This window comes from Bombina bombina, chromosome 6, assembly GCF_027579735.1.
Source record: "Bombina bombina isolate aBomBom1 chromosome 6, aBomBom1.pri, whole genome shotgun sequence".
NCBI classification, from domain to species: domain Eukaryota; kingdom Metazoa; phylum Chordata; class Amphibia; order Anura; family Bombinatoridae; genus Bombina; species Bombina bombina.
The window spans coordinates 906,109,990-906,132,368 of record NC_069504.1 but is presented as its reverse complement, the minus strand read 5'-3'; the positions used below and the strand labels follow the sequence as shown (position 1 = coordinate 906,132,368).

The 22,379-nt window shown below is 36.6% G+C and overlaps 1 protein-coding gene across 1 annotated transcript in view; it reads left to right on the top strand.

The window, feature by feature from the left end:
• The window catches only part of SLC24A1 (solute carrier family 24 member 1), a 197,455-nt gene that overhangs the window by 144,078 nt on the left and 30,998 nt on the right, over positions 1–22,379 (top strand). The window contains exons 6-8 of the mRNA XM_053716162.1: positions 4,724–4,954; positions 5,200–5,289; positions 5,373–5,539. Of these exons, the coding sequence (XP_053572137.1) occupies positions 4,724–4,954; positions 5,200–5,289; positions 5,373–5,539 (488 nt within the window). The remainder of the gene's footprint in view (positions 1–4,723; positions 4,955–5,199; positions 5,290–5,372; positions 5,540–22,379) is intronic.

The following is a 22,379-nucleotide window of genomic DNA, read 5'->3' as shown; positions in this document are numbered from 1 at the left end:
ACAACCAACCCCCCAAATAAAATCCTAACTAAAAAAAACCTATGCTCCCCATTGCCCTGAAAAGGGCATTTGGATGGGCATTGCCCTGAAAAGGGCATTTAGCTCTTTTTCTGCCCAAAACCCTAATCTAAAAATAAAACCCACCTAATAAACCCTTAAAAAAGCCTAACACTAACCCCCGAAGATCCACTTACAGTTTTGAAGACCGAACATCCATCCTCAATGAAGCCGGGAGAAGTCTTCATCCAAGCGGCAAGAAGTCCTTAACGAAGCCGGGAGAAGTCTTCATCCAAGCCGGCAGAAGTGGTCCTCCAGACGGGCAGAAGTCTTCATCCAGACGGCATCTTCTATCTTCATCCAAGCCGGCAGAAGTGGTCCTCCAGACGGGCAGAAGTCATCATCCAGACGGCATCTTCTATCTTCATCCATCCGGCGCGGAGCGGGTCCATCTTCAAGACATCCGGCATGGAGCATCCTCTTCAATTGAAATCTTCTTCCAGCCAATCGGAATTAAAGGTGAAAAAATCCTATTGGCTGATGCAATCAGCTAATAGGATTGAGCTTCGATCCTATTGGCTGATCCAATCAGTCAATAGGATTGAGCTCGCATTCTATTGGCTGTTCCAATCAGCCAATAGAATGCAAGCTCAATCCTATTGGCTGATTGATTTTTTCACCTTTAATTCCGATTGGCTGATAGAATTCTATCAGCCAATCAGAATTCAAGGGACACCATCTTGGATGACGTCACTTAAAGGAACCTTCATTCTGGAAGAAGACTTCGATTGAAGAGGATGCTCCATGCCGGATGTCTTGAAGATGGACCCGCTCTGCGCCGGATGGATGAAGATAGAAGATGCCGTCTGGATGAAAACTTCTGCCTGTCTGGAGGACCACTTCTGCCGGCTTGGATGAAGACTTCTCCCAGCTTCGTTGAGGACTTCTTGTCGTTTGGATGAAGACTTCTCCCGGCTTCATTGAGGATGGATGTCTGGTCTTCAAAACTGTAAGTGGATCTTCGGGGGTTAGTGTTAGGCTTTTTTAAGGGTTTATTGGGTGGGTTTTATTTTTAGATCTGGGTTTTGGGTGGAAAAAAGAGCTAAATGCCCTTTTAAGGGCAATGCCCATCCAAATGCCCTTTTCAGGGCAATGGGGAGCTTAGTTTTAGTTAGGATTTTATTTGGGGGGTTGGTTGTGTGGGTGGTGGGTTTTACTGTTGGGGGGTTGTTTGTATCTTTTTTTACAGGTAAAAGAGCTGATTTCTTTGGGGCAATGCCCCGCAAAAGGCCCTTTTAAGGGCTATTGGTAGTTTAGGCTAGGGTTTTTTTTTTATTTTGGGGGGCTTTTCTTATTTTGATAGGGCTATTAGATTAGGTGTAATTAGTTTAAATATCTAATAATTTCTTTTTTATTTTGTGTAATTTAGTGTTTAGTTTTTTCTGTAATTTAGTTAATTTTATTTAATTTAGGTAATTTATTTAATTGTAGTGTAAGGTTAGGTGTTAGTGTAAGACAGGTTAGGTTTTATTTTACAGGTACATTTGTATTTATTTTAGCTAGGTAGTTAGTAAATAGTTAATAACTATTTAGTAACTATTCTACCTAGTTAAAATAAATACAAACTTGCCTGTAAAATAAAAATAAACCCTAAGTTAGCTACAATGTAACTATTAGTTATATTGTAGCTAGCTTAGGGTTTATTTTACAGGTAAGTATTTAGTTTTAAATAGGATTTATTTAGGTAATGATAGCAATTTTTATTTAGATTTATTTTAATTATATTAAAGTCAGGGGGGTTAGGGTTAGACTTAGGTTTAGGGGTTAATAACTTTAGTATAGTGGTGGCGACATTGGGGGCAGCAGATTAGGGGTTAATAACTGTAATGTAGGTTGCGGTGATGTTAGAGACATCAGATTAGGGGTTAATAATATTTAACTAGTGTTTGCGAGGCGGGAGTGCAGCGGTTTAGGGGTTAATATGTTTATTATAGTGGCGGCGATGTCGGGAGTGGCAGATTAGGGGTTAATATTTTTATTTTAGTGTTTGCAATGCGGGAGGGCCTTGGTTCAGGGGTTAATATGTAGTTTATGGGTGTTAGTGTACTTTTTAACACTTTAGTTATGAGTTTTATGCTACAGCTTTGTAGCGTAAAAAAAACTCATAACTACTGACTTTAGATTGCGTTACGAATCTTGCGGGATAGGCTGTACCGCTCACTTTTTGGCCTCCCAGAAAAAGCTTGTAATATCAGCGCTATGGAAGTCCCATTGAAAAAAGACTTTACGCAAATTGCTTAAGTTAATTTGCGTTACGGACAAAAACGTGTGCGGTACAGCTTTTTTGACAAGACTCGTAATGACAGCGGTAGTGAAAAAGCAGCATTATAACCCGTACGCAAAACTCGTAATCTAGCCGTATTATGAAACAAATAAGAAAATCCTAAATGGGTGCACTCATAAGTGAGATGGCACTATTATGAATAGTGCAAAATGGCACTACGCAATAGGCCATTTGGGATTTTCTTAATTTGTTTCATAATTCACTCAGTCTACACCATGAGGCGCCCCTTTAAATGTAATTTCAGGTATAAAAATCAATACTACATCCTTTAAGTTATTCTCACCAAGTTGACATTGTATTATTGATCTATTGTGTAGAAAAAGAAAAGAAGTTAATTTTGTAACAAGACCAGCGACTCATATTTTGCTTAACTTTCATTTTACTACTCTATGCAGCTTTTTAAAGAACAATAAATACATAAGTCAATACAAAAACAGAAAGAAAAAACAACAGAAAGAAACAAACATAAAATATGCGGTTACACAAGCATGCAGGTATTGACCAATCAGCTAACAAGAGATGCAATAACCTGTCCAATTTAAACATCATCTTTCTTTTTTTGCTGCTCTCAATCAGATAAGCAGCTTTGGGAAAGTCTCTCTTATTGTTGTTGCTTTTTATTGTTATTATTTGTCTTTCTTTGCTAATTTCTTTTTCATTTTTTATAGCTTGTTTCCTTTTTCTGTAATTTCTTCTCCATCTCGTTTTATTTTGTTGTGATATATATTAGTTTGTTATTTAATTATTATTTATATTTATCTGTTAATAATTTTTTGTTCCCTTTTCTCTGGGTGTTGTCCTTTCTTTGATTTTCCTTTTATCTTCTGCTTTTCTTTGCACTCCTTTTATTTTCCTTTTACTTCGTTGACTTCTGTTCTTCTGCCGGCTTCCTACTCAGCTGCTTTACTCCTCGGCATTCCGATTATATCATGGATCGGCGCCATTTTGTGGGTGATCTTGTTCTTCCCGCCCCTTTTTGTATCTGTGTCACTATTTCCTGCCCATCTCTGTTCCTCCTCTGTTAGTCCTTTCTTGTTTCTGATACTTAGGTGACTTTGTTTCTTTTTCTCCTAAGTCTGTTATTTTAAATCAGCTATTAGTACTGTATTTTCGTTGATATCTTGGTTGTTTTTTCAATCTACATTTTTTTGGCTTCAGAATCCAGTTGGCTACATTTTATTCCACTTGTATTTTGAATGTGGCTGCTGGTTTTATATATTTTTTCTTCTTTTTTGTGTTTTTTTTTATCCTCATTTATTTAAATGTTCTTATCAATCAATCAGAGGACGTTTGAATTCAAATTAGACAGTTTATGACATCTCGTTAGTTGATTGGTCAATACTTGGATGCTTATGTAACTGCTCCTGTTATGTTTTTTCTTTCTATTTTTGTATTGACTTATGTATTTATTGTTGTTTAAAAAGCTGCATAGAGTAGCAAAAAAAAGTTAAGCAAAATATTAATCTCTGTCTGTTTAAAGGGACAGTCTAGTCAACATTAAAATTTCATGATTCAGTTAGGGCATGCAATTTAAAAAAAAAAAATCCAATTTACTTTTATCATCAAATTTGCTTTGTTTTCTTCTTGGTATTCTTTGTTTAAGACTAAACCTAGGTAGGCTCATATGATAATTTCTACGCCCTTGAAGGACGCCTCATATCTCAGTGCATTTTGACAGTTTTTCACAGCTAGACAGTGCTAGTTCATGTGTGTCATATAGATAACTTTGTGCTCTCTCCGACGTAGTTAGCACTGATTGGCTAACATGCATGTCTGTCAAAAGAGCTGAAATAAGGGGACAGTCTGCAGAGGCTTAGATACAAGGTAATCACAGAGGAAAAATATATTAATATAACTTTTGTTGGTTATACAAAACTGGGGACTGGGTAATAAAGGTATTATCTATCTTTCTAAACAATAACATTTTGGAGTAGACTGTCCCTTTAATAAAATCTAGATTATTCCTGCACCAAACCTAGGTAGGCTCATATGATTATTTCTAAGCCCTTGAAGGACGCCTCATATCTCAGTGCATTTTGACAGTTTTTCACAGCTAGACAGCGCTAGTTCATGTGTGTCATATAGATAACTTTGTGCTCTCTCCGACGTAGTTAGCACTGATTGGCTAACATGCATGTCTGTCAAAAGAGCTGAAATAAGGGGACAGTCTGCAGAGGCTTAGATACAAGGTAATCACAGAGGAAAAATATATTAATATAACTTTTGTTGGTTATACAAAACTGGGGACTGGGTAATAAAGGTACTATCTATCTTTCTAAACAATAACATTTTGGAGTAGACTGTCCCTTTAATAAAATCTAGATTATTCCTGCACCAAAGCTAGGATAATCAGAATTATATTAGATTCTTCCTGTTCAACAGAAAGGTGCAGGCGAGGGTGGTGATGGAGGAGACAGCTCTGGCAGTAGTGGTGATGACAGTGATGACGATAGTGATGAAGAGGACAGTGATGATGATGATGACGAAGAGGAGGAAGCAGATGAGCCTCTATCCCTGGAGTGGCCTGATACCAAAAGGAAGCAAATCACATACCTTCTACTTCTGCCCATAGTATTCCCGCTTTGGCTAACTGTGCCTGATGTCAGGAGCCCGGTGAGAGTTGTCTATGTATTACTCAGTGCAGAACTCTACAATGATTATGTATTGCAAAGAAGCAAAGAGGGATTTAGAGAAAAAAATGTCATTATGATGATAAATTGTTGAAATAAGGGAAGAAAGTTAACATTAAATAGGAGTAAAAAAAGAGAGATGAACAGATGAAATAAGGACATGAAATACAATTTAGGCCAGATATACAATTAAACTGATTTCTTTTGTAATCATCCTGTTCTGTGCAGAAATCCAGGCGGTTCTTTGTCCTGACATTTCTTGGATCTATTATGTGGATTGCCATCTTCTCATACCTTATGGTATGGTGGGCCCATCAGGTAAGTAGGAATCTATGGACTGTGACTGATGCCTTTTCATGTAAATCCTAAATACCATTTGCCCCATGTATTGCTTTATTTAGGTGGGAGAAACAATAGGGATTTCAGAGGAAATCATGGGACTTACAATCCTCGCTGCTGGCACCTCTATTCCTGACCTCATCACCAGCGTTATTGTAGCAAGGAAAGGCCTGGGGGACATGGCTGTCTCCAGCTCTGTGGGGAGCAACATCTTTGATATAACAGTAGGGTGAGTTATCTGGTATATTTACAAAGGGCTTTGCTCTGCAAAACATTTAGACAATTTGCATTGACTTTTGCGTTTATGTCTCATTAATATACTTGATCTGTAAAGTGCCTTTATAAGGCTAGATCTCCTATAGCAGAGATGGGGCCAGTGTATTAAAATTGTCCATAACTTTTTTCTACAGCATCACAGTCAAATTGCTGCTTTTTAGTAACAATACACAATTTACAAGTCAGTAATAAATAGCAGCTTTATAACACGTTTTCTGTGACCTGTTAAGGAGTTTATGATAATTGCTGCATTAATATTAGTACCTATGTTACATGGCTACCTGTGTTACTGGCCTTTGTTAATAGACCAAAAGCCCCAGCTGGATACTAACTCTAACAGGAACCCACTGCTGCAGTTAAGTCTAAATTGAACCCCCACAAACTTGTTCAATCTTACTTAGTACCTATTCCAGGCAAATACTAACCCCCAAGGTTATTTGCCATTACCATACCTTCCCAGACCCCAGTATCCAATATTAACCCTAATTGAAACCCCAGTTCACTAGTTGATCCTCCTCCACAGCCATAAAACCACCTATCACCTATATATGGTATGTGTGGCTAGGGTGAGTTAATATGACAAGGGGCATGGTTATGGTTAATTGATGCAGGGGGCTTACTGGCGGAGTTTATTGAAGCAAGGGGATTAGTAATAGCGTTTATTAAAGTTAGGTTTTCATGATACAGATAGCACAAAAAAACTACACAAGATAACAACGTATCTAAGGTACCACTAAATACATAATAGCTAACAAATAATATATGTGTATACAAACAATATAAATAAAGGAGGAATAAATATCACCCAATAAGGAAGTCCATTAAAGTCAAAATAGGATTGCCAGACAATTGACCGTAGAGAATCTTCAATGGTCCCTCCTGGCAGCTCTCTTAACTGGTCCTGGGATCATAGCATACTAGAAAATGAGCAATACAAAAAATTAGGCGCCTCATAATAACATAGGAAAGATGCAAACGGTAACAGGAGCAACTTACGTGTTATGTAGCACTTCCAGAAGTAATTATTATCCCTCCAGCTGGGCACCGTCCAGTAACTAAGCAACTCTGTCCGACACACGTATGGAGAAGGATAGAATCAACCAGTAACCATGAGGATGAATACATAATTCAGAACAAATCAGTCATAAATAGCACCCTGGTAAATATATTAGTATGACATTTTTCTGGCGCTGATACTATGGGGTATATTTATTAATGTGCGAGCGGGCATGATACGATGTAGCGTATCATGTCCGCTGCACATCGATAAATGCAGACAACATACATTGTCGGCATTTATCATTGTACCAGCAGTTCTTGTGAACTGCTTGTGCAATGCCGCCCCCTGCAGATTCACGGCCAATCGGCCACTAGCAGGGGGTGTCAATCAACCCAATCGTATTCGATCGGGTTGATTTCTGTCCGCGGCCTCAGAGCAGGCAGATAAGTTATGGAGCAGCGGTCTTTAGACCACTGCTTCATAACTTCTGTTTCCGGCAAGCCATAAGGAGCTTGATAAATCGGCCCCTATGAATCTGATAAAAGACTATAGACAGGGGATTGTTCCATGCATATACAAATTAAACAGAATGTTATGAGAAAGTGTACACTATATTAATGACTTCCTTTACTGTTAATCTTATCTATTTGTAATTTGTATCTGATGAAGTGGAAATGAATAGATGGTAAACACAATTCACACATCATTTATGGGATTTTGGAGTTTGTAGCTCAGTAACAATGACAATTAACTAATCCAAACATACAAGGTATTTAGATTCCATCGATTTAACAGTGAAGCAAGAACTAAAACTAATTTACATTTTTCTTTAACTCTAAGGCCTAGATTACAAGTGAATAAATACATTTTTATTTCAAAAGAGTGTTAACTGCACTCAAAGTAAATCAATAGCGCTCTCATGTTAGCGCTGGTATTACAAGTTGAAAGTAAAAACTTATCTTTGGATATCACAACCGGGCTAACTCCCTCTGCCCATAGATTTCTATGAGGTGCACTAAAGAAAGCCTTTTCTATTTATTGCTCGTGTGCTAACCCAAAAATGTTCTAGGCCAACTGCGATAAAGCTGAAGGTGCTTTAGGAATCATTTTAATTCCTATATTCTTCACTTAGAAGTGTTTTTTTTATTTTTAAAAATTAATATAAATACATTTATATAGATATATCTTTATTTAAAGTATATTTCTATAATTGTGTATATATATATATATATATATATATATATTTGAAATTATCCGGTTCGCACTACCTCTTATTATTAACACTCTAAATCATTTGAGTGGTCTGACTTGTAAGTTAATATCAGAACCACCCTGTGCACGGAGGGAAGAGGAATATTAATTGTAATACTTAAACAAGAATTGTGTGAAAAACCTTTTCCACACTAAGTTCCCTATGTCCAGCACCAGATTATAGGTTATAAATCAACAAACTAGTATAACCATATTGGGACTATATATATTGGAATTACCACACAATTTTATATACAAGTCATAATAAATAACAACAAAAAGAAAACAATTTAAACATTTGCAATATGTTTACTGAAATATCCGTAAGAAAGACACCAGATAACAAATTATTAATATACGAACGTGGGCCCACTTGTGTATTTAAATATTGGCCAATATTTCTAATGTCCATTTAGTAGACTTTATCCTTATATATTCAAGGTAGTAGTATTTATTGTTAATGTTCTTAACATATATTTTTGTTTGCTTTAAGGATTTCAATATTTTTGCCATACAGCGGGCTTATCCTTTGCTCGCATAGATAAAAAGTTCTCAGCGGTATTTTATGAGAAGTTTTTTCAACACTCTAGGGGTGGAATAACATTTGTAACAATTTGCAGAGTTCATCAAAGTTAACACTTGTTGTGTTTCCAATTGTATCACAGCGTGGCGCCTCAAGGGATTATGGCTTCAGAGATTTTTTGTATGTACACACCTCCTGCTCACCTTGCTAGGCTGCCTATCGCAACTTAAGTAACACCACAAAGCTTATTTTACCTTGATTGCAGCTTATCTTCGGTCTCCGTATATAGAGAAAGTTACTCACTTGTGTTCTTTGTTTGTGAAATTCCGACCCTCAGCGAGTGGACCTTACTCAAAGTCGCTGTTGTTTTTCCGGTCTTTACTTTCGGTTAATCCAGCTTGTTCATGAAGGCTCAGCTGTAGCCCTCAGTTTGAATTTCTTGCAGCTACGTGCGTTTCATCCTTACTGGTTATTCGCATAGGGCTTCGTCCGGCTTCATTTCTTTCTGGTCCTAATGCCGACCTTTTATTTGATTCTGAATCTGTTCCGCCCATAAGGTGAAATAAATATTTACATATTGCTTCATTTTATAACATTGTATCTTACTATTGCGAGGATTCCTTTATACATCTTTGTTGTTGTAACAACCTTTAATAGACCATTTTCCAAATATACAATAATTGTTAATTTTACATATGTATGACTGGCAAAATACTTTCATTTTTATATACAGTTATCTCATATATAACATCATAATCGATGAAGAATTTATTCTCAATTTTGTTCAAGACACCATTGGTGAAGATTTTTATAATTCCATGTATTTTATAACTTTTGGGAAATGCAAACATAAATTTAAATAACTCCTTTTATTGTTATTTTTGATAAGTTACTGAAAGGTTGGGTTAAAGATAGAATTTTTCCTTTCTATTTAACTAGACAGTAATAATAAAAGGACTCTTTCCATTATTATTGAGTAGTGGGGGTTAACCCTTATTATTGTGATTTAATTTTCTTGAAGAAAAGGAGCATAATTTATTTCTTCATTTAATCCATATGGTTTCAAAGCTTTAAGATCATATATCCACTTACATTCCTTTTGAAGCAATATATTATCTAGGTTGCCACCCTTGCTGATATATCTACTTTTTCCAACCCCAGAAATTTCAGGGTTTCCTCATCACTGTTGTGAAATTGCTTAAAGTGTCTTGCTACACTACTGGTTTTTACTTTGTTAGAAATATCTCTTTTATGTTCCTTAATCCTTTCTTTCAATTCACGATAGGTTTTACCTACATAATATAGGGGGCAGCAACAATAGACTAAATATATAATTCCTTCACTTCTACAATTAATTCTTCCTTTTATTCTAAAGCTTTGACCACTTTTATCTACAAAGCAAGTGCCTTGTTGCATATTGCTACAAACTGAGCATTTATTGCATCTGTAATTTCCTTCCCTTGTTTGATGCTTTCCTAACCAATTGCTTTTAAATGTATCTATATAGTGGCTTTGAACCAGTTTATCCTTGAGGTTTGGAGCCCTTCTAGCTGACATTAGGGGTCTATCTCCCCCATAATTGATAATTTCCTTCTCTAGAGTTAAAATTGGCCAATGTTTGTTTAATATGGCTCTAATGTCCTGCCATTTATTATTATACATAGAAATAAATTTAATCTTATTGTCTTGGTTTATTTCTTTAGTCTTGTATAACAATTCTTCTCTATTTCTTTTGATGGCTGACACATATGCTTTTTTAAGTATATTATTAGAATATCCTCTTTTTCTAAATCTCTCTCTTAGGGAGCCAGCTTCTTCTTTGAATTTAGCTACATCTGAACAATTTCTACGATGTCTCAAATATTGTCCTTTTGGAATATTATTTATTAGGGAGGGTGGATGGTGGCTCTTGGCCATTAGTAAAGTATTTCCTGCCGTTTTTTTCCTGTAAGTACTGGTACATATTTTATTATTTTGTATGTTAATCCTTAAATCCAGGAAGGTTATTTCTGTCTTATTAGATTCATAAGTGAATTTAAGATTATAATTTTTTATGTTAATTTCTTTCATGAAATTTTTTAACATTACTTCTGTTCCTGACCAGAATAGTAGGATGTCATCTATGAAGCGAAGCCAGAGCTTGATATTATCCCCCTGGCTTCCCCCATAGATGACATCCTTTTCCCATTTTCCTAAATATAGGCAGGCATAGGTGGGGGCACAGCAAGTTCCCATTGCCGTGCCCCTCACCTGTTGAATCTCCAAATGTGAAGAAATTTCTTTCCAATACAAAACTCAAAAGTTTACTCACATATTTGGTGTGTTTTGAGAACAGATGGCCTCTTTGATCTAAGAAGTATTCACATGCCACTATACCTTTCTTATGTGGTATTGAAGAATAAAGTGACTCAACGTCTATTGCCACTAATATCCACTCATTCTCAAAACACATACCTTCAATGATTTTTAATACATCCTGAGTATCCTTTACATATGAAGGCAAATTTAGGAGACTGGGCCTAAGTATATAGTCAATGTATTATGATGCTTTTTCTGTTAAGGAACCTTGACCTGAAATTATTGGTCTACCTGGTGGTGGAACTATACCTTTATGGATTTTTGGTATTGTATAGAAAGTTGATAATTGGGAAATTTTACTCTTAAAAATTCCACTTCCTTTTTATTAAGTAAGCCTCCATCTTTGCCCTCCCCAATGAGTTTGTCTAATTCATCCTTATATGTTTCTGTTGGATTGGTTTTAAGAATCATATATTGCTTTCTTTCCAAAAGTTGTTTAGAACATTCTTTTACATAATCTGTAGTTCTTAGTACTACTACATTGCCGCCCTTATCGGCTGGCTTTATAGTAATTGTTTTATCATTTGACAAGGACTTTAATGCTTTTCTTTGTTCCTGTGTTAAATTATCATTAAATGCTGTTACTATGTTTAATTCATTAATATCAGCCTCAACTAATTTAACAAAATTATTCACACAAGCCACCTGTGAGAGTGCTGGCATGTGAGAAGAATTATTTCTAAGAGTGGTGTGTCCAATTTTTTGTTGTTCAGAGTTCATCTCCTCTGCTAATTCTTCTAACTGTGCTAAAGTTGCTCTGTCATGAATATCTAACATTTCAGTAGTATTTGTATTCTTAGTGCTAAAGACCTTTTTCAGGACTATTTTTCTGGCAAACATATGGACATCTTTTACTATTTCAAATTTGTTACATCTGTTTGTCGGTACAAAGTTTAGTCCTTTTTCTAATACTTTAATTTCACTTGTTGATAAGATTCTATCGGATAGATTTATTATGTCTGTATTTATTTCTGCACTTGCTGGTTCCTCAATGGGTATCTCTGTTGTTTTTCTGTAGAATCCTCTCTTGTGTTTTTGTCCCCCTCTCCTTGTCTTGTTCTTCTTCTCCTGAATAAAAAACCTCTTCTATTGTAATTCCCTCTTCTCCTAGAGTTATCTAATGGTGTACCTGAAGTATCTGATTCTGAACTACTTGATTGTAAATTGTTATACTCATATACTATTCCTTCCTGGTAATCCCCCCAATCTCTTTGGAATTTTCTTTTTTTCCTATACTTTATTTCTTCATGGATTTTTTCCAACTGTCTACGATATTCTTCTAGACTTTCCCATTTCTTTAATTTTAATTCTAGTTCTTTTATCTCATTTTCTATTTTTAGTTTCCTTAATTCATTTTCACCCAGCATTAATTTCATCCAATTCAATGAACATTCATTTGCATATTCCTCCCATTTTTGTTTAAAATTCTCTGTTAAAGGATCATTTAGATTAGTTCCTGGTCTTTTTCTAATTCTGAGACCTCTTGGTATCATTTTTGCTTCTGTATATTTTGTTAAACTTGAAATTTCCCATCTTAGTTTCTGTTCTTTTAGCAGTTTCTGTTTATACTCTTTAAATGATTTATATATATTATCTGTAACATTTGAATCCCTATTTTCAGTGGATATATCTGATGTAGAAAATGTTTCTGCCATATCATATTCCCATTCTTGTTCATTAAAGAATGCCAAGAGTGTTAATAATAAGAGGCAGTGCGAACCGGATAATTTCAAAACTTATTTATTTTGATCCCCTTAAGGGATCTTTCAAATCTAGATTGCACACTTCTAAAATATAGTCACCCATATTAAAAAGGGATCAAATTAAGATGGCATTCTTTAATGAACAAGAATGGGAATATGATATGGCAGAAACATTTTCTACATCAGATATATCCACTGAAAATAGGGATTCAAATGTTACAGATAACATATATAAATCATTTAAAGAGTATAAACAGAAACTGCTAAAAGAACAGAAACTAAGATGGGAAATTTTAAGTTTAACAAAATATACAGAAGCAAAAATTATACCAAGAGGTCTCAGAATTAGAAAAAGACCAGGAACTAATCTAAATGATCCTTTAACAGAGAATTTTAAACAAAAATGGGAGGAATATGCAAATGAATGTTCATTGAATTGGATGAAATTAATGCTGGGTGAAAATGAATTAAGGAAACTAAAAATAGAAAATGAGATAAAAGAACTAGAATTAAAATGAAAGAAATGGGAAAGTCTAGAAGAATATCATAGACAGTTGGACTTAGTCCAAATGGAAGTTAGAAAAATCCATGAAGAAATAAAGTATAGGGAAAAAAGAAAATTCCAAAGAGATTGGGGGGATTACCAGGAAGGAAAAGTATATGAGTATACCAATTTACAATCAAGTAGTTCAGAATCAGATACTTCAGGTACACCATTAGATAACTCTAGGAGAAGAGGGAATTACAATAGAAGAGGTTTTTTATTCAGGAGAAGAAGAACAAGACAAGGAGAGGGGGACAAAAACACAAGAGAGGATTCTACAGAAAAACAACAGAGATACCCATTGAGGAACCAGCAAGTGCAGAAATAAATACAGACATAATAAATCTACCCAATAGTATCTTATCAACAAGTGAAATTAAAGTATTAGAAAAAGGACTAAACTTTGTACCGACAAACAGATGTAACAAATTTGAAATAGTAAAAGATGTCCATATGTTTGCCAGAAAAATAGTCCTGAAAAAGGTCTTTAGCACTAAGAATACAAATACTACTGAAATGTTAGATATTCATGACAGAGCAACTTTAGCACAGTTAGAAGAATTAGCAGAGGCGATGAACTCTGAACAACAAAACATTGGACACACCACTCTTAGAAATAATTCTTCTCACATACCAGCACTCTCACAGGTGGCTTGTGTGAATAATTTTGTTAAATTAGTTGAGGCTGATATTAATGAATTAAACATAGTAACAGCATTTAATGATAATTTAACACAGGAACAAAGAAAAGCATTAAAGTCCTTGTCAAATGATAAAACAATTACTATAAAGCCAGCCGATAAGGGTGGCAATGTAGTAGTACTAAGAACTACAGATTATGTAAAAGAATGTTCTAAACAACTTTTGGAAAGAAAGCAATATATGATTCTTAAAACCAATCCAACAGAAACATATAAGGATGAATTAGAAAAACTCATTGGGGAGGGCAAAGATGGAGGCTTACTTAATAAAAAGGAAGTGGAATTTTTAAGAGTAAAATTTCCCAAATTATCAACTTTCTATACAATACCAAAAATCCATAAAGGTATAGTTCCACCACCAGGTAGACCAATAATTTCAGGTCAAGGTTCCTTAACAGAAAAAGCATCATAATACATTGACTATATACTTAGGCCCAGTCTCCTAAATTTGCCTTCATATGTAAAGGATACTCAGGATGTATTAAAAATCATTGAAGGTATGTGTTTTGAGAATGAGTGGATATTAGTGGCAATAGACGTTAAGTCACTTTATTCGTCAATACCACATAAGAAAGGTATAGTGGCATGTGAATACTTCTTAGATCAAAGAGGCCATCTGTTCTCAAAACACACCAAATATGTGAGTAAACTTTTGAGTTTTGTATTGGAAAGAAATTTCTTCACATTTGGAGGTAAATTTTATCAACAGGTGAGGGGCACGGCAATGGGAACTTGCTGTGCCCCCACCTATGCCTGCCTATATTTAGGCAAATGGGAAAAGGATGTCATCTATGGGGGAAGCCAGGGGGATAATATCAAGCTCTGGCTTCGCTTCATAGATGACATCCTACTATTCTGGTAAGGAACAGAAGTAATGTTAAAACATTTCATGAAAGAAATTAACATAAATAATTATAATCTTAAATTCACTTATGAATCTAATAAGACAGAAATAACCTTCCTGAATTTAAGGATTAACATACAAAATAATAAAATATGTACCAGTACTTACAGGAAAAAAATGGCAGGAAATACTTTACTAATGGCCAAGAGCCACCATCCACCCTCCCTAATAAATAATATTCCAAAAGGACAATATTTGAGACATCGTAGAAATTGTTCAGATGTATCTAAATTCAAAGAAGAAGCTGGCTCCCTAAGAGAGAGATTTAGAAAAAGAGGATATTCTAATAATATACTTAAAAAAGCATATGTGTCAGCCATCAAAAGAAATAGAGAAGAATTGTTATACAAGACTAAAGAAATAAACCAAGACAATAAGATTAGATTTATTTCAACGTATAATAATAAATGACAGGACATTAGAGCCATATTAAACAAACATTGGCCAATTTTAACTCTAGAGAAGGAAATTATCAATTATGGGGGAGATAGACCCCTAATGTCAGCTAGAAGGGCTCCAAACCTCAAGGATAAACTGGTTCAAAGCCACTATATAGATACATTTAAAAGCAATTGGTTAGGAAAGCATCAAACAAGGGAAGGAAATTACAGATGCAATAAATGCTCAGTTTGTAGCAATATGCAACAAGGCACTTGCTTTGTAGATAAAAGTGGTCAAAGCTATAGAATAAAAGGAAGAATTAATTGTAGAAGTGAAGGAATTATATATTTAGTCTATTGTTGCTGCCCCCTATATTATGTAGGTAAAACCTATCGTGAATTGAAAGAAAGGATTAAGGAACATAAAAGAGATATTTCTATAAAAGCAAAAACCAGTAGTGTAGCAAGACACTTTAAGCAATTTCACAACAGTGATGAGGAAACCCTGAAATTTCTGGGGTTGGAAAAAGTAGATATATCAGCAAGGGTGGCAACCTAGATAATATATTGCTTCAAAAGGAATGTAAGTGGATATATGATCTTAAAGCTTTGAAACCATATGGATTAAATGAAGAAATAAATTATGCTCCTTTTCTTCAAGAAAATTAAATCACAATAATAAGGGTTAACCCCCACTACTCAATAATAATGGAAAGAGTCCTTTTATTATTACTGTCTAGTTAAATAGAAAGGAAAAATTCTATCTTTAACCCAACCTTTCAGTAACTTATCAAAAATAACAATAAAAGGAGTTATTTAAATTTATGTTTGCATTTCCCAAAAGTTATAAAATACATGGAATGATAAAAATCTTCACCAATGGTGTCTTAAACAAAATTGAAAATAAATTCTTCATCGATTATCATGTTATATATGAGATAACTGTATATAAAAATGAAAGTATTTTGCCAGTCATACATATGTAAAATTAACAATTATTGTATATTTGGAAAATGGTCTATTAAAGGTTGTTACAACAACAAAGATGTATAAAGGAATCCTCGCAATAGTAAGATACAATGTTATAAAATGAAGCAATATGTAAATATTTATTTCACCTTATGGGCGGAACAGATTCAGAATCAAATAAAAGGTCGGCATTAGGACCAGAAAGAAATTAAGCCGGACGAAGCCCTATGCGAATAACCAGTAAGGGTGAAACGCGCGTAGCTGCAAGAAATTCAAACTGAGGGCTACAGCTGAGCCTTCATGAACAAGCTGGATTAACCGAAAGTAAAGACCGGAAAAACAACAGCGACTTTTGAGTAAGGTCCACTCGCTGAGGGTCGGAATTTCACAAACAAAGAAGACAAGTGAGTAACTTTCTCTATATACGGAGACCGAAGACAAGCTGCATTCAAGGTAAAATAAGCTTTGTGGTGTTACTTAAGTTGCGATAGGCAGCCTAGCAAGGTGAGCAGGAGGTGTGTACATTCTTGTTTAAGTATTACAATATATATATATATATATATTTATACAGATGTATATATATATATAATATATATATATATATATATGTGTGTGTGTGTGTGTGTGCGTGTGTGTGTGTAAAAAAGAAGTGGCAACCATATAAAGCGCTATATGCAGACACACAGAATTTACTAACGCCTAGATTTAGAGTTCTGCGTTAGGCGTCAAAAGCAATGTTAAGGGGTCCTAACGCTGCTTTTGGCCGTCCGCTGGTATTTAGAGTCAGGCAGGAAAGGGTCTACCGCTTACTTTCAAGCCGCAACTTTTCCATACCGCAGATCCCCTTAGGCCAATTGCGTATCCTATCTTTTCAATGGGATCTTCCTAACGCCGGTATTTAGAGTCTTGGCTGAAGTGAGCAGTAGATCCTCTACCGACAAGACTCCAGCCGCAGAAAAAAGTCAGTGGTTAAGAGCTTTATGGGCTAACACCGGTTTATAAAGCTCTTAACTACAGTGCTCTAAAGTACACTAACACCCATAAACTACCTATGTACCCCTAAACCGAGGCCCCCCACATCGCCGCCACTATAATAAAAATTTTTAACCCCTAATCTGCCGACCGCACACCGCCGTCATCTACATTATCCCTATGAACCCCTAATCTGCTGCCCCTAACATCGCCAACACCTATATTATATTTATTACCCCCTAATCTGCCCCCCCCAACGTCGCAGCTACCTTACTACACTTATTAACCCCTAATCTGCCGACCGGACCTCGCCGCCACTATAATAAATGTATTAACCCCTAAACCGCCGCACTCCCGCCTAGCAAACCCTATAATAAATAGTATTAACCCCTAATCTGTCCTCCCTAACATCGCCGCCACCTAACTTCAAGTATTAACCCCTAATCTGCCGACCAGACCTCGCCGCTACTCTAATAAATGTATTAACCCCTAAAGCTAAGTCTAACCCTAACCCTAACACCCCCCTAAATTAAATATAATTTTAATCTAACAAAATAAATTAAATCTTATTAACTAAAGTATTCCTATTTAAAACTAAATACTTACCTGTAAAATAAACCATAATATAGCTACAATATAACGTATAATTATATTGTAGCTATTTTAGGATTTATATTTATTTTACAGGCAAATTTGTATTTATTTTAACTAGGTACAATAGCTATTAAATAGTTATTAACTATTTAATAGCTACCTAGTTAAAATAATTACAAAATGACCTGTAAAATAAATCCTAACCTAAGTTACAATTAAACCTAACACTACACTATCAATAAATTAATTAAATAAATTACCTACAATTACATACAATTAAATAAACTAAACTTAATTACAAAAAAACAACAACACTAAATTACAAAAAATAAAAAAAGATTACAAGAATATTAGGCTAATTACACCTACTCTAAGCCCCCTAATAAAATAAAAAAGCCCCCCAAAATAATAAAGGTCCCTACCCTATTCTAAATTAAAAAGTAACCAGCTCTTTTACCAGCCCTTAAAAGGGCTTTTTGCAAGGCATGCCCCAAAGTAATCAGCTCTTTTGCCTGTAAAAAAAAATACAACCCCCCCAACATTAAAACCCACCACCCACATACCCCTACTCTAACCCAAACCCCCCTTAAATAAACCTAACACTACCCCCCTGAAGATCTCCCTACCTTGAGTCGTCTTCACCCAGCCGGGCCGAAGTCTTCATCCGATGGGGCATAAGAGGACATCCAGAACGGCAGAAGTCTTCATCCTATCCGGGCAGAAGAGGACATCCGGACCGGCAGACATCTTCATCCAAGCGGCATCTTCTATCTTCATCCATCCGACGAGGAGCAGCTCCATCTTCAAGACCTCCGGCGTGGAACATCCTTCTTCCCCGACGACTACCCGATGAATGAAGGTTCCTTTAAGTGACGTCATCCAAGATGGCGTCCATCGAATTCCGATTGGCTGATAGGATTCTATCAGCCAATCGGAATTAAGGTAGGAAAAATCTGATTGGCTGATCGGAACAGCCAATAGAATGCAAGCTCAATCTGATTGGATCAGCCAATCGGATTGAACTTGAATCTGATTGGCTGATTCAATCAGCCAATCAGATTTTTCCTACCTTAATTCCGATTGACTGATAGAATCCTATCAGCCAATCGGAATTCGAGGGACGCCATCTTGGATGACGTCACTTAAAGGAACCTTCATTCATCGGGGAAGAAGGATGTTCCGCGCCGGAGGTCTTGAAGATGGAGCCGCTCCTCGTCGGATGGATGAAGATAGAAGATGCCGCTTGGATGAAGATGTCTGCCAGTCCGGATGTCCTTTTCTGCCCGGATAGGATGAAGACTTCTGTCGGTCTGGATGTCCTCTTCTGCCCCATCGGATGAAGACTTCGGCCCGGCTGGGTGAAGACGACTCAAGGTAGGGAGATCTTCAGGAGGGTAGTGTTAGGTTTATTTAAGGGGGGTTTGGGTTAGAGTAGGGATATGTGGGTGGTGGGTTTTAATGTTGGGGGGGTTGTATTTTTTTTTTACAGGCAAAAGAGCTGATTACTTTGGGGCATGCCCCGCAAAAAGCCCTTTTAAGGGCTGGTAAAAGAGCTGGTTACTTTTTAATTTAGAATAGGGTAGGGACCTTTATTATTTTGGGGGTCTTTTTTATTTTATTATGGGGCTTAGAGTAGGTGTAATTAGCCTAATATTCTTGTAATCTTTTTTTATTTTTTGTAATTTAGTGTTTTTTTGCTTTTGTAATCTAGTTTAGTTTATTTAATTGTATGTAATTGTAGGTAATTTATTTAATTAATTTATTGATAGTGTACAATATACAATATAATTATTTGTTATATTGTAGCTATATTAGGGTTTATTTTACAGGTAAGTATTTAGTTTTAAATAGGATTACTTTAGTTAATAAGGTTTAATTTATTTCGTTAGATTAAAATTATATTTAATTTAGGGGGGTGTTAGGGTTAGACTTAGCTTTAGGGGTTAATACATTTATTAGAGTAGCGGCGAGGTCCGGTCGGCAGATTAGGGTTTAATACTTGAAGTTAGGTGGCGGCGACGTTGGGGGGGGGGGCAGATTAGGAGTTAATACTATTTATTATAGGGTTTGCGAGGCGGGAGTGCGGTGGTTTAGGGGTTAATAACTTTATTAGAGTAGAGACGAGGTCCGGTCGGCAGATTAGGGGTTAATAAGTGTAGGTAAGATAGTGGCGACATTGGGGGGGCAGATTAGGGGTTAATAAATATAATATAGGGGTCGGCGATGTTGGGGGCAGCAGATTAGGGGTTCATAGGGATAATGTAGGTTGCGGCGGTGTCCGGAGCGGCAGATTAGGGGTTAATAGTATAATGCAGGTGTCAGCGATATCGGGGGCGGAAGATTAGGGGTTAATAAGTGTAAGGTTAGGTGCAGACTTAGAAAGTGTTTCCCCATAGGAAACAATGGGGCTGCGTTGGGAGCTTAACGCTGCTTTTTTGCAGGTGTTAGGTTTTTTTTTCATCCCAAACTGCCCCATTGTTTCCTATGGGGATATCGTGCACGAGCACGTTTTTCCAGCTTACCGCTACCGTAAGCAACGCTGGTATTGAGGGTTGAAGTGGCGGTAAATTAGGCTCAACGCTCCCTTTTTGGCGCCTAACGCAACGCCTCTGACAACTCTAAATACCAGCGTTGTCTTAAGGGTGCGTTGAGAAAAAAAAGCTGCGGTAGCTACGCGGGTCTTTACCGACAAAACTCTAAATCTAGGCGTAGGTTTTTTTTCATCCCAAACTGCCCCATTGTTTCCTATGGGGATATTGTGCACGAGCACATTTTTCCAGCTTACCGCTACCGTAAGCAACGCTGGTATTGAGGGTTGAAGTGGCGGTAAATTAGGCTCAACGCTCCCTTTTTGGAGCCTAACGTAGCGCCTCAGACAACTCTAAATACCAGCGTTGTCTTAAGGGTGCGTTGGGAAAAAAAAGCTGCGTTAGCTACGCGGGTCTTTACTGACAAAACTCTAAATCTAGGCGTAAGATAACAATATTGTGCAAAATATGACTAGAATGCGATGGTATGCAAATAATACTGGTATGCAAATAATACTATAGCGCTCAGTGAGTTCAAATACACAGAGATAAATTAATAAATATGCAGCTCTGTCAAATAAAACGCCCATAGTACAATAAACAGTTCCTGCAATAACGTGTCCAATTTCTCCCCCAAGGGGGTATACTAACAGTGTTCCACCTCAATCCTATGAGGTAAGTTTTGAGTGTGAGTCAGATGGCCGCTTTTGGATATCCCCACCTCTGGATCTGTATTTGTTGAGTGCATCCAGTGATAGTGCAACACCATTTCAGTATGTATACAGAAATAAAATGTGTGTGAATAGTAAAAGTGCACACTCACATTAAAAAACCCCAATGATGGGACTTCCGGTGGGCCGTGAACCAAGATGGCCACAAGTTTGTTTAGTTTGTGAGGCTCTGACCATAAACTCTCCTTTATAGATATTTTATGTGGCATAATCTGCAGCCATCCATATAATCCTTAACAGTATTGCTATTCGGAAACTGAAGGGATCAAGAATTACATCACTTGGCCCCGCCATGAAGTCGGTAAAAGATTTGGAAATTGTGCGAGGTGTTCCGAAGTGGATAGAAACCTACTGCATTATACACGCTCTAATACTGCACAAATTAATACTGCTATTCTAATAGAAGATTGCCAGATGGGAGGACATACTATCTGCCTTGAAAGCCCTACTGCTTCCAGCGCTTACTAAATTGGACAAAGCAATGCAGCGTCTGCTGGCAGAGACGCAAGCTCTCAAATCTCCATCTTTATCTGCTGAGCTCCATCTTCTGCCAGAGATACTGCACCACGAGGCGGCTAATGCGACTTTGACACTGATACTCCCTGGACAAGAAGAGAAATGACAGGGAGTGGAGGATACCATGGAGCTCTTTAAGACAACGCAGTTATTTACCGTTCCCAATATACAAGAAGCAGTTATCGCATATATGAAAAGACCACCTGGGAGAGCTGTGGTCAATCATGGAGGTGTGCTGGACAGGGATCATTATAATCGCCTAACGAAAGATCATTCCCCTCTGAGACATCAAGCTAACCAATCTCTCTCGGTACTTCTGAGATGGCATATCCGGCTAGGTGATGGGGACCTGCAGGAGACTGATATAGCTTCACCCGTCCTACATGTGCGAATGCCGTATTATCAGCCTACCACAAATCGTAGTGGAGTCGGTTAACCAGAGAGTGGATCTCTTGCCGATTGAGGATTTCCCTGGATGATGGTTATGTACAGTGTAATCTCACTTTGACTACTTAGTTTTAAAGGTTCCTTATCACAACTCTCCATATACTTTAATCAGTGTTTCCTTGGCTATGCTTTAATCCCTTGGTGTGTACTTATGGATGTTATACTATGGCAATGGTTAATTTCTGTTATAAAATCCCGTAAGACTGTCTTGTAAATAGCTAAGAAAACATTTTTTATTTTTTTTCCTGTATCGGTTTGCTGATTATCGAGATATTTTTGTAGACAATGCCATATTCTCAATGTAAGGTCCAAGTGTCACTAGTGAACTCACTACAGGAAAACTATCTATAAATACTCAGTGAATTTCATACTTTAGGCAGGAGTACTGTATACCAATAATAACACTTCACTTTGTGGATCAATGTCTAATGGCCTTTGTGATGAGAGTGGGAAGTGACTTCACTGGATGGGGGCATGGTTTAGGGCCGTTATTGTCTATGTCGCAGTTACCAAGTTAGATGTGTTGTGCAAGCTGTATACGTCTATGCTCTGCAATAAAATAGTGTTGTACCTTCTATGCTGTGTCCTGCATCTTATGACATGGTGTCAGAAGTACTTGCCTGCGTTTCTGTTTCCTGATTAATGACGATGTCGAAGTTTACCCCACCTGAG